Consider the following 18558-nt stretch of genomic DNA (forward strand, 5'->3'; position numbering starts at 1 on the left):
TGTATTTTGTTAAATGCTTTTTCTGCATCTGTTGAGAGGATCGTGTGGTTCTTGTCCTTTCTTTTATTGATGTGATGAATCACATTGATTGTTTTGCAGTTATTGAACCAACCCTGCATCCCAGGTATAAATCCCACTTGGTCGTAGTGAATAATTTTTTTAATGTATTGTTGGATCCAGTTGGCTAATATCTTGTTGAGGATTTCACATTCCCTTTCTTTGACAAGCAAGTAATTGGCTTTCACGTATCTAAATACTTTAATGCATCTAACTTATTCTCTTTTTCATTACCTCCCTAAACATAGTTTCAGAAGTGCAGTTATTGGGTTAAATTCTGAGTATTTGAATACATCTTATGTAGTGCCTAATTGCTTTCCAAAATGTGCCAAGTTACCTTTGCAATGAACAAACCGCCCATTGCTATCACTAGTTATTATTTTAATATCACTGTGCTAACTGCTATAAAAAAAAAAGACATTTTTTAAAATCTGAAATACACAAAAAAACCCACCCCAAACTATGTGAACTAGAAAATTGCTCCCCTCTCCACACAAAAACAAACCAACAACCCTGGACTCCAAAGTTTCTAAAATGTGAATAATTAATATTGAAGGGTACCTCATTATCTCTTTTTAAGTATCATTCACTATACAGTGAAAATAAATATTCTTCTACTTCTTTATTTACTGGTTTTAATTCCTTTCTTGAAAATTGTTGGTTCCTTTTACCAATTAATTATTAGTGGTTTGATATTTCCTTATCTGTTTTATAAAGTCTTTATATACTATAGAAATTAACCCAATATCCATTGTATTTAAAGCAAATATTTCCCTGTTTTCTTCTTCATTTTAATTATTATTTTTCATTATATAGAATTTTGCCATAAATTTTCACATAGTTGTATCTCTCCTATGACTCTTTTCATCACTCTTGAACTTGGAAGATCATCATCTGAAATATTATCTGATTTTTAAAAAATTAACCTAGAATATTTTTTTATGGGCTCACAAATAAAAGAACTAGGGAAATGCCTGAAGGTGGTCTGGGAGTAAGAGATACTTGTTTTTTCTATTATTATCATAGGTCAGTTATACATAAAATGGATCTATAAAAAACATAAGTGCCAATATCAATTTCATATGGGATATGTATTAGTAATTCATGGAACAATGTAAAAATTAATTGGGTCACCATTATGTAATTACCAATTTCTATTTGTTCAGTATCCCTATGTTTCCTAGATTTATTAACTAAAATGGTCATATATTACTTAGAATTTGTAAATGCAAGCTAACACAAACCAGATAATATGGGAAGTAAACATCCTGTAGTCTTCACAGAAATCATCATATTTCCGGCAGTGACAAATAGTACAGTTCTCTTTTGTTTTCTTCAGTTTTGTTCTTTAAATGAATCTAGAAAGAGATACATTGGTTTATAATGAAAGCTGTTTATTTATTTACCGGGTTTCCTTTTGGTCCTCGTTCACCTTTGATACCTGGGTTTCCATGTGTACCCTGAAGGCAAAGGGAAAAATGATTGCATTAAGCAGGCATTATATTCATTTTTTACACATTACAATAATTTCTGATCAGCTTCATCCCATAAAATGAGGGAAGACTGTAAAAAAACTTAACCTACCAAGCAGAGATTTACCTGTATTCTCTCTTTTACTAGAAACAAGGAAGACTACACTGTCTTGAAGAGGTAGATTCTCTAGATTTGCTCAAAAGAGGACAATGTCTCTCTCTCCCTAATATCCAAGGGATAATCTCAAAGATGAGAGAAGAGGGGCAACCTGGGTGGCTCAGTCAGTTAAACGTCCTACTCTTGATGTCAGCTCAGATCTTGATCTTGCAGTTTGTGAGATCAAGCCCCATATCGGGCTCTGTACTGGCAGCATGGAAACTTCTTGGGATTCTCTCTCCCTCTCTCGCTAACCCTGTCCTTCTCTCTCTCTTTCTCTCTCTCTCCAAATAAAGAAACTTAAAAAAGAAGAAGAAGAAGAAGAAGAAGAAGAAGAAGAAGAAAAGATGAAAGACCTGGCACAAAAAGAGACACTCAGATCAATGGAACAGAATAGTGAACCCAGAAATGGACCCACAAACACGTGGCCAACTAATCTTTGACAAAGCAAGAAAAAATATCCAGTGGAATAAAGACAGTCTCTTCAGAAAGTAGTGCTGGGAAAACTGGACAGAGACAAGTAGAAAAATGAACCTTGACCACTTTCTCACACCATACACAAAAACAAACTCTAAATGGATGAAAGATCTAAATGTAAGACAGGAAGCCGTCAAAATCCTTGAAAAGAAAGCAAGCAAAAACCTCTCTGACCTTGGCCGCAACAACTTCTTACTCAACACGTCTCTGGAGGCAAGGGAAGCAAAAGCAAAAATGAACTATTGGAACCTCATCAAAATAAAAGACCTCTGCACAGCAAAGGAAACAATCAGCAAAACTAAAAGGCAACCAATGGAATGGGAGAAGATATTTACAAACGACATATCAGATAAAGGGTTAGTATCCAAAATCTATAAAGAACTTATCCAGCTCAACACCAAAAAACAAATAGTCCAGCGAAGAAATGGGCAAAAGGCATGAATAGACACTTCTCCAAGAAGATATCCAGATGGCCACCTGACACATGAAAAAATGCTCAGCATCACTCATCATCAGGGAAATACAAATCAAAACCATCATGAGATACCACCTCACACCTGTCAGATGGCTAACATTAACAACTCAGGCAACAACAGATATTGGCGGGGATGTGGAGAAAGAGGATCTCTTTTGCACTGCTGGTGGGAACGCAAACTGGTGCATCCACTCTGGAAAACAGTCTGGGGGTTCCTCAAAAATTTAAAAACAGAACTACCTTATGACCCGGCAATTGCACTACTAGGTATTTATCCAAGGGTTACAGGTGTGCTGTTTCAAAGGGGCACATGCACCCCAATGTTTATAGCAGCACGATCAACAATAGCCAAAGAATGGAAAGAGCCCAAATGTCCACCGATGGATGAATGGATAAAGAAGATGTGGCATATATATACAATAGGGTATTACTCGGAAATCAAAAGAATGAAATCTTGCCATTTGCAACTATGAGGATGGAACTAGAGGGTATTTTGCTAAGCGAAATTAGTCAGTCAGAGAAAGCCAAGTATCCTATGACTTCACTCATATGAGGACTTTAAGACACAGAACAGATGAAGATAAAGGAAGGGAAGCAAAAATAACATAAAAACAGGGAGTGGGACAAAAACGTAAGAGACTCTTAAATACGGAGAACAAACGGAGGGTTACTGGAGGGGGTGTGGGAGGGTGGATGGCTAAATGGGTAAGGGGCACTAAGGAATCTACTCCTGAAATCACTCCTGAAAGCACTATATGCTAACTAACTTGGATGTAAATTATCTAAAAAAATAATAAAATAAAATAAAAATAATAAAATTTAAAAAAAAAAAGAAGAAAATATGAGAGAAGAGAGTGCTTCAATCCTGTTCCAGAAAGGCGTTTTGTTTTCCTATTCTCAACCGCCATAAAGCTGGCTTTTCTGAGAGTTTTTAGGGAGACTCAGTAAATGCTAAATGACATAGTTTTATGTCTATCTCTATTAAAACATGGTATGTTACAGCATAGGGAATATAATTAATGGTATTGTAATAGTGCTGTATAGTGACAGATGGTAGCTGCACTTGTGGTGAACACAGCATCATGTATAAACTTGTTGAATCACGGTGTTGAACACCTGAAGCTAATATAACATTGTGTGTCAACTCTACTTCCGTTAAAAAAATGGTACATTAATCTCTAACAATTTTGAGTGACTAAAATTGTCAGATTAGCTCAGCAACTAGTAAATTTTCTTTACAGTTCATTCTAAAACATAATTGAATATCCCAAGTACACCTTCCCAGAAAACCTCTTGGTGTAATAAACATAAATGAAGACTTTATAAGAAGGGGAAGTTTAAACCTTTGCTTTGGCCAAAATCAGCTTCTACTGGCTGCCACATTATCCTATAACATATCTAACTTACATTTTGGAGAAAAAAAATAAAGGAAAGACCCTCCTGCTTTCTAATGCCTCAATTGATAGAATGGTTTGAAAAAATATAGTCTTTGGACCCAAGTCTCAAGAGAAAATGTGCACAGTCTAAGCAATTCATAGTACACATTCTGCTCCCTGCCCCCAAATACAAGCATTCGTTCAAAAACTGTATCAATGCATTTTTGTGAGATATGTCCACTGGGCTTATGACCTCAGAGGTTTGAAACAACATAAGTAAATGGAATACTGAATGAGCAGCATGGATGCATCAGAATGAAATGTATTAGAGAAATATATAGTATCTCTACCATTGTGATGTTTTTTCAAGTCCCTTCCCAGTACCTAGATGGTACCTTCCAGGTGTTAGGCCAGAATATAAAGGAAACACTCCTTTTGGGATTATTTTATCAAGTATTGAATCATCATAGTAAATCCTGCCTTTAACCTTTAGTTGCCAAGTTCCATTTCACAGGATTCACTCTAATCCCCAAAGCTTCCTGACCAGCTTCCTCCCTGAGAGGCCCACACAGTGTTGCTCTTGGATACATGTGAAGTCACAGTTAGCTTCCAGAGAGATCCGTGTCACTTGTTCTTAGGTGGAGTGGGATAAAGCTTTCCCTAAAGCACCAAGGATTTGTATGACCTTTTTCTTTGTTTTCACTTCAGTGTTGAGAAATTCTGGCCCCAATTGTCACATCAGACGTGATCCTGAAATATCCTTTGTGAGAACAGCTTCATCATTTTAAACCAAATCTGCCCTCAGTTCAGTTCAGGTCAGGAAAATCCCAGGCCTGTTTGTAAGGACAGAGTGTATCCCTTTAGGAATAAAAGAAAAAAACAGCATTTCCGTGTTGGCCGCTATTTGCACACAACTGCTTTTCTTTCTTTCTTTCTTTCTTTCTTTCTTTCTTTCTTTCTTTCTTTCTTTTTTATTTATTCTTGAGAGAGAAAGAGACAGAGCATGAGCGGGGGAGGAGCACAGCAAAAGAGGGACACAGAATCCAAAGCAGGCTCCAGGCTGTCAGCACAGAGCCCAACACAGGGCTCCAACCCATGAACCGCGAGATCATGACCTGAGCCAAAGATGGACGCTCAACCGACTGAGCCACCCAGGCGCCCCACAACCTCTTTTCAACAGCATCAAACAGTCCTGCGATTTCAAGCGTCAGTAGAGCAATCATGACTAGGGCTTCCTGACTTGACCGTAAGTTCAAAGTAGAAACATACAAAATTTAAAAAAAAGTGGAAACATACTCACAGGAGGCCCTGGATCGCCTGGATCCCCTTTCTCACATTCACAAATCTTGTGTTCACACTGAGTCAAGAATGAAATCCAATATTAACACATAATGAAATGCAGCATTTCAAATCTTATTCCCTTGAAGAAATTTTACCAAGCAAATTTATGGAGTTTTTGCTCTCCCTTTTCAATTCTCCTAGGCTAACTCAGATCTGGTAAGAGCCAGCTAATAAAGTATTACTAAACATTGCCATGGTTAGATAAATTAGACCTCCCACCAAAAATATATGTAAAACATCTAGTTGCCAGTTAAAAGGGAAAATAAACATTTTCAGTGGATTTTTGGAATTTCTCTTCTATACAGTACATCAAAGCTCAATAACATACAAATATCAAATATTCCTTTAGTCAAAAAGGAAAACATGTGGCATACCATATTTTATCAATTCTAGGATGTACATTTCTCCTTATTTTAACATGTCTGAAATCAGAATGAGTCTTATTTGAATCAGGCCTGATCATAATGAAGGTGTTATTTTCTGCACATGTTCTTCAAAACTTACAGAATGAAATGGAAGAAAACTCCAGAGACACCACTGGAGCACACTCAAGAAATGCTGCATCACCAGTGTTTTTGATGGCACACAGGCTGATATTGGGGGGAGGTGGGAGGAAGGGCATCAATGACTCAGAGACAAAAAGCCATGCAGAGGATTTAGACTCTGAATGCGAAGAACTTTTCGAAATAACCAATTTAGTTTGCTTCTACTTTTCCTTATACGTATGTACAAAAGTGATACAGGATTTAAAACTCTATGTCTAAATAAATCTAAAGGGACTCTTACCATAAGTATAAAATCAAGAATTGTAATTTATAAGAAGTTACTATATCACAGCTTAATTGGCAGGGTCCTTTCCTATCTCAGTGGTACACAAAACAATGGTGTCTCTGACCATTCGATGAAACATGGTGTTCTGCAGGGTCTGGTTGGCTCCTATTATCTGTACATTTCCTGATGTTTAATAAGCAGTTTATCAAACAAAATTCGCATGTTCCAAACTCTGTGGTAAGAAACACATATGCAGTATAGAAGTCCTCAGCAACATTGTGGACTTCGATTGTGCTAAGCACTATCCAAACGATATTAGCCAGCTTCCTTTGCCACTTGGTATGGTTGCCACCAGCAAGAAGGAGAATGAGCTTAAAGTCAATCCCTGGGCAGCAGCAGGAGACTCTGAGCGGTGTCTCTGGGCTAGGAATCTTGGCTAACACACCTCCCAAAGTGAAGGATCCCCACGAGTAGCTGGTATCAGAGACATGCTTAGAATAAAGGAAGTGTTACCAAAACAAGCAAAAACTATGCCATTTAGTGGGGGGGGGGGGGGGGGGGGGCACCTGGCTGGGTCAGTTGGTGGAATGTGTGACTCTTGATCTCAGAGTTGTGAGTTCAAGCCCTGCATTGGGTGTAGAGATTACCTAAAAATAAAATCTTTTTAAAAAAATATGCATTTTGGCTACCACTGATTTCTAAAGTTACTCTCTAAAATCATATGAAATATTTCTTACTTTTTCTAAATTTTCCAATCTGCAGTAGATAGAGCAGCATAAAAGAAATCAGATGGCTGCCTCAAAATTGGCTCATTTTAGAAAGAATTAAGCATTTTTGTTTAGACACTATCTTCTAATGTGAATTACAATGCTGATTTGATTATGCAAACTTTTAGAGTTAATTCATAGTAATCAAAGCATGTGGTGCTTACCTTCTTTTCAAATAAGATATCCTAGGAGGGAAAAAAGAATAAAACATTAACTCGCTTCATGGTTCTGCTTCCAGCTTCTTATTAGTCTTAATTATTCTCTATGGGATATGCAATTTTCAAGAAGAATAGCAATTCAGTCTTTTTAACCTTATAAAAGCAGTAGAGCCTCCCAGCCAACCTCCCAAGGAGCACTCTGAGCCATATCACAAGAGACAGGAAGGGCACTAACATTAAAAATTACTCTTTTTTGAGGAGCTTTATCTTGTTACATCCTACGTTCTAGCTTTTGTTTTCTTAATCAGCTCTCTAATCTCCATAATTTGGCTACAAGCTTGATCAGTCATCATAAAGACTTTTCACTTTTACTTATAAAGACTTAGCCAGAATACATAATTGTATGTTTTCTCTACTTTTATTTTTCCATCCCTATCCATACATGCATTTTTTCAAACATTAAAACATTAAGTTTAGCGTGATAATTTCATGAAATACCAACAAGCCTTTGAAGTCAATCAGGTCCAGACTCTCATTTTGCCTCAAGGAAACTTGAGTCTGCTGTGCTGTCACTTGCCCAATGTCATACACTTGGCTGGAGCTACCTGAACAAGTTCAAGTGGTACTTTATACTTACCCACACAGTAATGAATTAGCCAGAATATTTTTCAAAATTCCTTTAAATTCACAATTTTAGAGAAATTCACAATCTAGTTTTTGTCTAACATCTTGACCTACTTCCGCTGAATGAGGTACTGTCTGATGAGGGCACTAAGGCCACGTCCGAAGCCAAACATGGGAAGGAAATTAACCAATGCTTACAGATGAGAGAATTGTTTTCATAATGTAGAAATGATGTGTCAGATTGATGCCTTACAACTGAACCTGAAGGGTTAATTTCATATGACAAAATAGAAAATGGAAATAAAAAGCCCTAGAATATTTGTTGCAAGATATTAAAAATGAAGTGGGCACCTGGGTGGCTCAGTTGGTTAAGTGTCCAACTCTTGCTTCTGGCTCAGGTCATGATCTCATGGTTCGTGAATTTGAGCCCTAGATCAGGCTCTGCACTGTCAGTGGGATTCTCCCTCTCCCTCTGTCTCTGCCTCTTCCCAGCTCACATTCTTTCTCTCTCTCTCTCTCTCTCTCTCTCTCTCAAAATAAATAAATAAACTTAAAAATAAAATGATAAGAAATGAAGAATGTAATGAGGAAGTTAAAGATAAGTCAGAGCTGTACCTTTATGGAGGACCCCACATCCCTTTAGTTTTATTTTTACTTTACCTTTATTTCCATACAAACTAATAATACAGAGTGAAGATGTACCAAAATGCTTTAAGCAGTTCTAGGGATCTAATAGGAGGACAAAATTAGGCTGAGAATTAAGCATTGTCTGGAGTTTTTACCCTGTGTCCACCATGAACTAGCTGTGTGGCTTTGGACAAGACACATAAGCCTTCCAGGTCATTTTCCAAAAATACAAAAAATAAGAAATTTTGACTATGGGGTCTCAGGAGCTGTAAAACCCTGGCCACACACCCTATTTACAAAACTCAGAGTCTCACCAATGGCCTTTTGTCCCTTCCTTCCCCCTCACTCCCCACCCTCCTGATTTAAAATAGCCAGCCAGTATAAATTCAGGCTGAAAGCAGATGAACTGCTTGTATCTTTATGAACTAACAGGTCATGTGGAGAAATGGGAATTCAGATATACTGACAGTCTTGGTGTAATTTCCCCTCTCCAGAACATTTGGCTGTGCCTAGAAAACTGAAGATGTGCATACTTTATTTCTAGGTTGCCCAGGACAAGTCCTTGTTTCCACCTGTTACTCTGACATCCCTTCCAGACATATCTTAGAGAAATTCTTGAAGTACTTGTATATTTCAGCATTCATTATTTTCAGTAGTGAAAATTTGGAAATAATGAAAATATCCATCAGTATTAGAATGGGTCAATAACTGAAATATTATTCAGCAGTTAAAGTGAATCCATTGGGGCTACATATTTCAACATAGAAAATTTCCCAAGGACAGGGAGTGATAAAGCAAGCTGCAGAGGGATTTATAGAATGTGATCCAAATTATGAAAATATTTTGAACACATGTCAGAAGTTTAGTTTTCCTGGGAAGGAGAGAGGGAAAGGAATTTGAAAATTGTTCAAGATATAATAAACAAGTAATAATTCAAGTCAAATTGTAATGTTTGAAAGCAACTACTGAAATAAAGAAAAATGCAAAGTTCTGTCACCTTACAACCTTTTTATAATAGGCAACACCCTTCTATTATCTAGCATCAGTTTTTAAGCTCATGAATTTAGCTGCCACTATGCCTGATGTATAATTTTACACTTTTTTCAGCTCTTCCTTTGAGAATTTAATTTCTGCTGTGCCATGTTAACTCTTTAAAAATATGTGCCATGAGGCTTAAAACCATAACAACATAACTAACTAATTTTGGAACTCATTTGATTTTGTGTTTGCTGGAATTTGTATTTCTATGGAAACAAAAGTAGACCAAAGACTACACAATAGATAAGACTGTTTCAAACAAAGAACAAAGCTCTATCCCTAAGGGCACTTATAGTCTATAAGCCCCAGTGACAGAAAACAGCACACAGCAAGCAGCGTGGGAAGGAGATCCCAGACTGGGTGGGGAGGTGGGAAACAAGACAGTTTCTGGAAATAGGTGGGTTTTCTGGATAATTTTCAAGAAGAATGCAAAGGACCAGCTCATTGATGGAATGCTCCTCTATATGTTAAAGTTTATGAGGAAAAAGTCATAAGGACTAGTGTGGGCAATAAGACAAAGGAAGCAGTGAGGAGGGACATTTGAAAGAGTGGACAAAAGGGCCCATGTGGACAGAGCTGGACACCTTGGGAAGTAGTGAGTGCCTTCCCTTAGCAGAGAGGCAGGTTATGTGGCATACAGCTGGGAGAATGTGGTCAAAGCCATAGGGAAGGGCACGTTCAGTTAAGATCTAGGCAGATGAGGGTGCCTGAGTGGCTCAGTTGGTTGAAAGTCCAACTTTGGCTCAGGTCATGATCTCACAGTTAGTGGGTTCGAGCTCTGCGTTGGGCTTTGTGCTGACAGCTCAGAGCCTGGAGTCTGCTTCAGATTCTGTGGTTCACTCTCTCTCTGCTCCTCCCCCACTCATGCTCTGTGTTTCTTTCTCTCAAGAATAAATAAACATTAAAAAAATTTTTAAAAAGATCTATGTGGTTGCTCTAGTTTAAATGGAAGTGATAAATGGAGAAAAGCCCTCCCTGGAGCAAAAGAAGGTGCATTTTATTAATGGAGGCAGAGTTCTGTGATGGCATATATGTGGAAGGAAAAGACTAGAATGGAACTGCCAATTTTGTGAATGAGTATGAGGTCAATGCTCTGAGAAGGGGACAGAGGACATGTGAGGAAGGTGGCAAAGGTATTGGCATGGTAGCAGATGGGATCAGAACAAAGAACTTAATAGGCGAGGATTACAAACTCTGTGACAAAAAAATATCTACAGCTTAATATAATGGCAAAATAGCCACCATAACATCTTTTCTGAAAGACCAACTATATGTATGGGATATTGGGTTGGAATTGTTTCCTTGGTTTCAATACTGTTATGTAAATCATAATAAAATAGTATTAAAACATTTTACATATCCTCTTCAATGTGGAATCATCAGGTATCTCTTGGGTCATTCAGAGTTGAAATGTATTCATGGGCTTCTTACATGATACTTTCTACTAGAGGTACCAGGGAGTTGGTAATGATTCCTTGATTTGTCTTGCTTCCTGCAAAATCTGTTCATTGTGGGCACCCATGTCCATTAAATTCAACTGAAGTATACTCCTCAGTAAAAAGAAATAAACTGCTGATATAAAAAACAACCCAGTCGATTTCCAGAATTGTCATGCTGGGTATAAAAACCTTGACAGAAAAAGAGTACACACTGCATAAGCTTGTTTATATAAAAGCCTAGAAAATGTACACTAAACTAGAGTGACAAAAATCAGATCAGGAGCTAAGAGGCAAGGGAAGGATATTGTGCAAAGAGGCATGAGGAAATTTGGGCGTGGCAGAATGTTCTGTATCCTAACTGTGTTGGTGGTTTCATGAATGTGTACATCTATCAAAACTCATAGAATTCTGTACTTTAAGTAGATGCAATTTTTTACTTAAATTATACCTAATTAACTTCTTTTAGAAAGTCAACTACATAATCATTTCAAAATGAAAAGCTTAAAAATTCAACAAAAAAAAATGTAATGGAAATAGATTAGATGAAGAATTTTTCCAATGGTCTGATCAAGAGTCAAGTTCTGCCTCCCACATAGTGGCAATTGGAAACGTTGAAACTTAGCATATTGTTCTTTGAGGGCCTAATAAGCACTTTGGTTGCTGGAAGTGTTTAGAAGGCAGCATCTCCTGAGAAGTGGCTTGTTCATAGAGCTTCCATCTGAACAAACAAGCTGAAATCACAGGATGCTAAGCAAGAGCAGGGTCATTGGGACACTTGATCATTTTCTGGTTTCCCCCAAAAATGGACAAATAGTCCTGTGTCAAGTCTACTGCCAAGATCCTGTGTCCTGAGTTGGGCAGGAGCTCTCAGCCAAGACAATGTGTCTAGAAGGAGTATGAACCTCCTGAGCCTACACAACTGGCCAAAGAGATGCCTCCCCTGCAACTTCTATAGTCAGCAACTAGCAACTCATTATCTCAATTCAAGTGTTCTCTCCAGCACATGCTAGAATCTTCTATTTTGGGTTCAGTGGTAAGGACTGTTTACACTATGGCACAGACAGACGTAGGCAGTTAGCCAGGTACCCCTGAACATTTCCCTTTCATGCAAAAAAGATGCTCAGGGTAAGCACTCCCCCTAACTCCCCTGGGGACTGAAATCACCATCTCCAACCTGGGCTGAGCTCTCTCTATCTACCCCCAATGCCCAAGGAAAAGAGACCAGAAACAATAGCAGCTTTGGAGGAGGGATGTTGCTTAACTGTTTCAAGGCAGCTCTGATTGAGAAAATCTTAAAACACAGTTTCTATTTTCCCCTTTCAAGGTAACCTCATAGGGTTAACTGTGAAGACCTCAGGGCCTTTGCATGGCATTACATTTTCAACTATAAAATGAGGATAATATAGTACCTACATCATAATATTGTTGCAAAATAAAATAAATAAAATAATGAATAAAATAAAAGATGTAAGTAAAGTACTCAGAACAATGGCTAAGACAGAGAGCATTCAAGACATGATAACTATTATTTAGATAAAATAGTTTATGTCTCATGCTGAAAACAACAGTTATAAGAATAACTTACAAGTTATTATCTTAAAGTTAATATTTAAGAGAATTAACTTACAGAATAGTTATATAAATATAACAGAAAAATATAATAAAAAATATATAAATATAATATAAAAATAAAATATAAATAGAATTTAAGTTATTAACTTATAAGAATAATGTTAGGAAAAAGATTGGGAGAAGGGACAAAAGGGCAAAACAATCTCTGAAACAAGGCTGAGATTTTTTGCAACCTATAGAAAACAGCTATATGAAATGCTTAGTATAAGGGACACATGTGCCTTGCCCTCTTCTCAAGAAATCAAAGAAAATCAGTATTTGTAGGAAAATCGATTTTTAACACTTAACAAATCAACCACTTTTTCTCTAGGAGTTTTCTTCTTGAGGAATACTCTGAAGAGGGATTTTATTTTGATTGCTTTGCCTTGTGTTTTCCCAAGCAGAAAGGAAAGGATCTCATACACAGCTGAGCAATCAGCAAAGAAAAGCATCGACATAGCTAATCAGACCAATCAAATGGCACTCATTGATATGTGGGAGAAACTGTTGGGTGACTGAAGGTTGCAGGTGATTTTACATTGGGTGGGCTTGCTAACACCTAAGAAACAAGGACATAATGAAAAAATTAGAAGTCTATGAACTCTGCTTGAGTAGCATAATATTGCCGTAGGTGACATATTGAGTCAAAATGTTTCTGCAGATGTTAAATGGGGAAAAAACCCAACTTAGTACAAATACTGCAGACCACAAGTTGACCACAAATTGAATATAAGTCAGCAGTGTTCGTGATCCCAGGATGTATAAACAGGAGACTGAAGTGTATAACTGGAAAGTAATTCTTCCCAAATTCTCAGCATTGTCTAGCAATAAAGTTAGGAATGCAATTCCAGAGCAGGAACTCTGGTACTTTCCCAGTTTATCTGGTGTAAACTATCAAGGAAGTGGAGAGACTTCGGAAAGATTCTCTTAGCTATTTCCAAGGTGGATTCTTTTTCCTTTATCTTTCTGACCCAGTATCTATCCTCACAGAATTTATAATTAAGGTGTCAATATTATGATTGGAAATATATATATAAGACCCACTCCTCAAGTACCTACCAGGCGATCTTGAATTTTATCTTCAAGTGTGGGATCACTCAACAGTAGAATGGGCTCGCTGGATGATTCCCCAGATATCAAACGAAGTTTGGCTTCATTGACGACAGTGGAAAGTCCAATGGTGATAAACAATATTCCTGCAGTTCTGGCGTCTTCAGAAATACTCTTGACATCTGGATTCTTTGGATGGTCAATGCCATCAGTCATCAGCAAAGCCACTTTCACACCATCTTTACGCCCTTCTCTCTTAAGCAAACTAGTGGCATTGGAGATTGCATAATAGGAGAAGGTGCCTTGCCCAATGAAATTCATAGATTTGACCCTCTGCTTAAAAGTCTGCAGATCCTTCCAAGAAGAAAAAGGTGGATCAATTTGGACAGAGGTGCTAAACTGAAGTGCTGCCAGTTTGATATCATATTTCAAGGAGCGAACCGGGGCCAGTTGGAAAACCTTGTCACTCAAGCTATACACAAAATCTTTCTGTTTATCAAAGAGAACAATTTTAGAACTTTCAGAGCTGTCCACAATGAAGACCACATCTATGAAGCAAGTAGAGTCTGAAATAGAACAAACAGGTTAGGCAAAATATTTGTTCCTAATCAGGAAACCACCTTGCCTAAGGAAAGCCCTGAGGTGGTGGGATGTGTGTTGTTTTGGAGAGGAGAGGGGAGTGCAAAAGAGAGGTGCCTTGGAGATGGGGCTTAAGTTGTGAAGAACTACATCTCTTTCCAAATCTAGAAATTCTTTGCCTCTTAAAATCATGCAAATAAAAAGCAAACAAATAAAATACCATGTATATTGAGCATCTCCTCAAAGTAAAAGCCGCTTAGAAATCCAGCAAATATTGGGCAAAGCTGTCTAGATGTAAACAACACTCTGCCTAAATCTCAGGTTCTATGTCACATTCATGAGGCTTCATCTTGTTCAGATAGTTGGTTTGGGGATTTTTTTTTTTTTTTTTTAGCTTTTTTGAAATCCAGGAAGAAAACAACTATACACATCACTTTAGCAATAAGGGGGAATCTTAAAAACAGAGAACTTGAGCTTGAATTCTAGCTCTGCATCTTACTAGTTCATTTGTCTATGGCCTGAGATATGCCATTTAGTCTCTCTGGGCCACTATTTCTTTATGAGAGTGGCACTTTCTGTCATTACTATTTTATAAAGCTACTGTGAGGCTCAAATGAGATAATGAATGTACAAGGGCTCTAAAACATCTAAAGTTTTTATAAGTATCCTTTGTATGTATACAAGGTATATTATTATCACAACATAATTATATTAAAATAGAATATTACATATGTTTTTATATATGTATGGTTTGATATTTATATCAAGTGTTATTCAGAAAAAAATATTCAGGCTAAAACTAATCATTAAAAAAAAACTTTTTTTTTTTTTTACCCTGGAAGTTATTTTTCTTTGCAAGTAAATTGGACTTTGATCCTTTCTTTCTTTGTCCATGTATTGTTTGACTCATAAAAGCTGGCAAAAGCAGGAGATAGAAGACGAAATGTCTGTTCCACATCATGGCAGGTGGTGAAAGGTCATCTGTCTTGTAGCACCTTTAATAGAAAAATCAGTTATAAATACTTTGGTAAAATAAAATGTTTGCTATTTTTTAATTTCAAGCCAGCAGAAATGAAAACCAGCATGTGACAAGAGAAAAGGGTTTTCATTCATATTTCCAGAAAAACATCTACACTGAGATTTTAGAAGATTTTAATTGAAATAAATCGTGGCACCACAAGCCAACACTTATTACTGAATATTTTATATAGTCAAAGAATTACAGCCACGTAATCTGAATTTCCCATTTTATTATGGGAAGCAGAGAGTGGGAAAAGCCATTTGAAAACACTTCAGTCCCACTCTGTATGATGACCATGGTTCAAGCATAGGGTCTGTTTTGACATTTCCACATTCTTCAAGGTGATATCAGATTGCTACATGGTTGTTTCATTATAACTAATTCCTGATGATCTCAATATTTTTACAGGGTTGTAGAGAACCACCATCATTCCAGTCTTAATAATACATGCACAACTTTAGTGACTTCAAAAGGCTAGTCAAAAATGAAATTGCCCTTGTATTCCCATAAAACATCATTTCTCTTTTATGCTCTTGCTTGGAAACTTCATCTACAACAGAGTTCCAAGCTGGACTACAGATGCATATCCAATGAATCAAAAGAGTATGAGAACAAAAATAGCAGATTTGCTCAGCAACATTGTTCTTCCAGTGAAGAACTGATGGACAGAAATAAGACTTGATATCAGAACACACTTCCTCTGAACATTCCTGTAAAACTATTTTTCTGGGTCAATTAACAATGAAAACTCTAATCCTGTATTAAATCTTCAGCCATCTTCATCCCTCAATATGCCCAGCTATCCGCTGGATGACTTTTAAACCCACAGGCTTCCCTGGCAAGAGAAGACTCACATGTAGCTAGCTCAGTATACTGGAGAAGGAACAAAAAGGCTTTTTTGAAACAATGTTCTGCATGGTTTGGAAATGCTCTCCTTCTTAAACTATACTGACTTCAGAAGTTCTGGAAAAGGAAATCACATTTTCCTTCACTTTGCCTTCAGGGAATGGGAACCAGGAAATCATGAGCATGATTTTTCCAGGCTCAAATAGGGGGTGGAAATATATGCAAAGGTAGTGAGGAATGGAATGGATCACTGACTTCTTTCATATATGCCAGATAGAGAAACCCAAAAAGGAATCAAAGCTGTTGGGTTGAGGATGAACCAATGGATGGCTCCATGCCATAATCTGATCCTCAAGTAATATCGCCTAGCAGGAAGTTTATTAAGCTGACTCTGTATCAGTCTGGCCAAGCTTCTCTTTGGCAAGTGCATCAAGTGCAATTGGCCAGATGTCAACAGTTTTCAGATCAGGTATGGTAAGATGTGAAGACAGCTGAATGTTTAAAAAAGAAGAAGAACAAGAAGTTTCCTGAGGAAATAAAACACATAAAGGACATCCTTCCCTCAAGTAATCCCTTGTTAACCAAAGAGAAGAATGCAGAAGGAAGTACAAGTTTAACTGAAGACTAACGTAAAATAAGGCTGTGTAGCAAAACACAGCTGCTATTGCATTTTCAGGGGGGCAGGCCAGGGGAATAACACCATGTCCCTGGTGTGACATATGACCTTTCCCTTTCATTGAGCCCATTATTATAAGAAGCGTCTCAGAAGTTATAGGAATAAGAGACTGAGGATTTAATTTCATTGAAAATAAGAGGATTTTACAAGCTACATGATCAATACAACTCTTCAAAAAAATCTAAAGAAGATGGTTCCCATGCAGGACCCTGAGCAGAAAACCACTTTCTTCTCATTTGTTGGCCTCATTTTGGGCTTTGGAAATGCTGTCTTTAAATAAAGACTTGTCTTCCCTAAAACTAAGCACTTACTCATACAGTTGTGTGTGTGTGTTTTTACTTGTTTTGTTTGTTTGTTTGCTTGTTTGTTTGTTTTTGTTTTTGTTTTTGTTTTTTGGGGGGGGGGGGGTTGTCATATAACCATGAATTCGCACCTGAAGCTTTTTCTATACAATAGTCACCGTCACAACGTCTTCACTAGCAACAATCACAATGTCTCATATTTTATTACTATCTCCTCTGTTACTTTTTATCCAGCTCTCCCAAAGCAGTCTTGCTATTCCTCTCTCTTTACTAGAATTAGCCTGAGGATACCCTTATACGTTTGGTTTCTAGTTCCACAGCCTTTCTGAAATCTCTTTCTTTTTTATTAGTTTGGCATAGTAAGAGACACTCATTTTTAATCATTTTTGCCATGTTTTATTTTGCCTCAGTTTTCAATAATTCTTACATTTTGCTCATTTAGACATCATATACAAGCAAAATAGGCTTCAGGGGGGAAATGCCATTAAATAAAAGTTAAATAAAAGAAATTTATAAATTCAGATAAAAGAATAAAAGATATAAATAAATAAAATAAAAGTTAAATAAAAGAAATTAAGTAAAGAAAGAAAAATGAAAGAAATAAAAGAAATAAAAACCTCTGTGTTTACTATAAGTGGCATTCTATAAATGCAGAGACAAAGATTATCTTTAACCAAATGCTATCTATTTGCCTTTTTTGCCTAAAATTTATTTTGGGTAAATATCAGCATCAATAAATCTAAGAGACTTTATATTTTATGATGTTTTAAAACCAAAATTCTTTCAGCAGAGTTTACCAATTGTATTCACAGTGTTTGCATAGCATTTATTTCACATAAAGATAAAATTATCAAATGAGCACTTTATTCAGATTGCCAAACTAACCAAGGTATAAAACATTCTGTAGTTAATACTGAGTTATAAAATATGTTCCAAATTAAGGAAAAGAGATCCCAAAAGATATTAACATCATTGCAATGCTATGTAGTAGCCTGTGAATTAAAAATCAATTTTCAAATAATTTTGACATAAATTTTAAATGTCTACATTTTAACAATTATTTATATTTTTCTAATAATTAATTTCAAGTAATGGCAGAGGATAGAAAATTTTTCTATCAGCTATTATTTTCAGCTTTCTTCACATAATAAGTATGCACACCTTTCAGTCTTCCACAGTGCCTAGGTGGTCTTCTCTGATTTCAAGTGATTAAAATAAAACAGTTATGTCTTACCTTATAAAGTTTGTCAAACTGGAATTAAAGACTGATTAAGCAAATGCCAACAGCAAGGACCATTGTTGGGGATGGAGTTAGCTATTTGATATTGTTCTGTTCTGTGGAAATAAAAATTATCTTTGCTTTTGGAACTTTTGCAATCTTTTATTTGTGTTTATTAGCCTAAGTTAAAGCAAGAGTGGTCAGGCATTTGGCCAGGGTGCAAGATCTGGGTGGGATCAGTAAGTAATTTAAAGGAACAGTGTCCTCTTGGAACAAGCCTATGTTCTCCAAACTGTTATAAAAATAACTTGAGCAGATTTTCTACATTTTCGGCATTTATTGACAGCCTGCCTTTGTGTCTCATACCATATCCTCCTTCTATTTCTACATTTCTTTGCCTGGGGTGTGCTCTGTGTGATACTAGTTCCTAACTGCTCTGTGAGGGAGTGTAAATGACAACAGACTCAGATGCAAA

The 18558-nt window shown here is 36.8% G+C and overlaps 1 protein-coding gene across 1 annotated transcript in view; it reads right to left on the reverse strand.

Moving 5' to 3' along the window:
- Positions 1 to 18239, reverse strand: part of COL28A1 (collagen type XXVIII alpha 1 chain) — a 175474-nt gene extending 157235 nt beyond the window's left edge. Inside the window, exons 1-6 of the mRNA XM_078442134.2 lie at positions 18099 to 18239; positions 14854 to 15014; positions 13450 to 14006; positions 7058 to 7078; positions 5315 to 5371; positions 1464 to 1517 (exon numbers count right to left, since the gene is read on the reverse strand). Of these exons, the coding sequence (XP_078298260.2) occupies positions 1464 to 1517; positions 5315 to 5371; positions 7058 to 7078; positions 13450 to 14006; positions 14854 to 14980 (816 nt within the window). The 5' untranslated portion in view covers positions 14981 to 15014; positions 18099 to 18239. The remainder of the gene's footprint in view (positions 1 to 1463; positions 1518 to 5314; positions 5372 to 7057; positions 7079 to 13449; positions 14007 to 14853; positions 15015 to 18098) is intronic.
- Between the last annotated feature and the right edge of the window lie 319 nt (positions 18240 to 18558).

The sequence above is a fragment of the Panthera onca genome, chromosome A2 (assembly GCF_046562875.1).
Source record: "Panthera onca isolate mPanOnc1 chromosome A2, mPanOnc1 haplotype 2, whole genome shotgun sequence".
In the NCBI taxonomy this organism is placed as follows: domain Eukaryota; kingdom Metazoa; phylum Chordata; class Mammalia; order Carnivora; family Felidae; genus Panthera; species Panthera onca.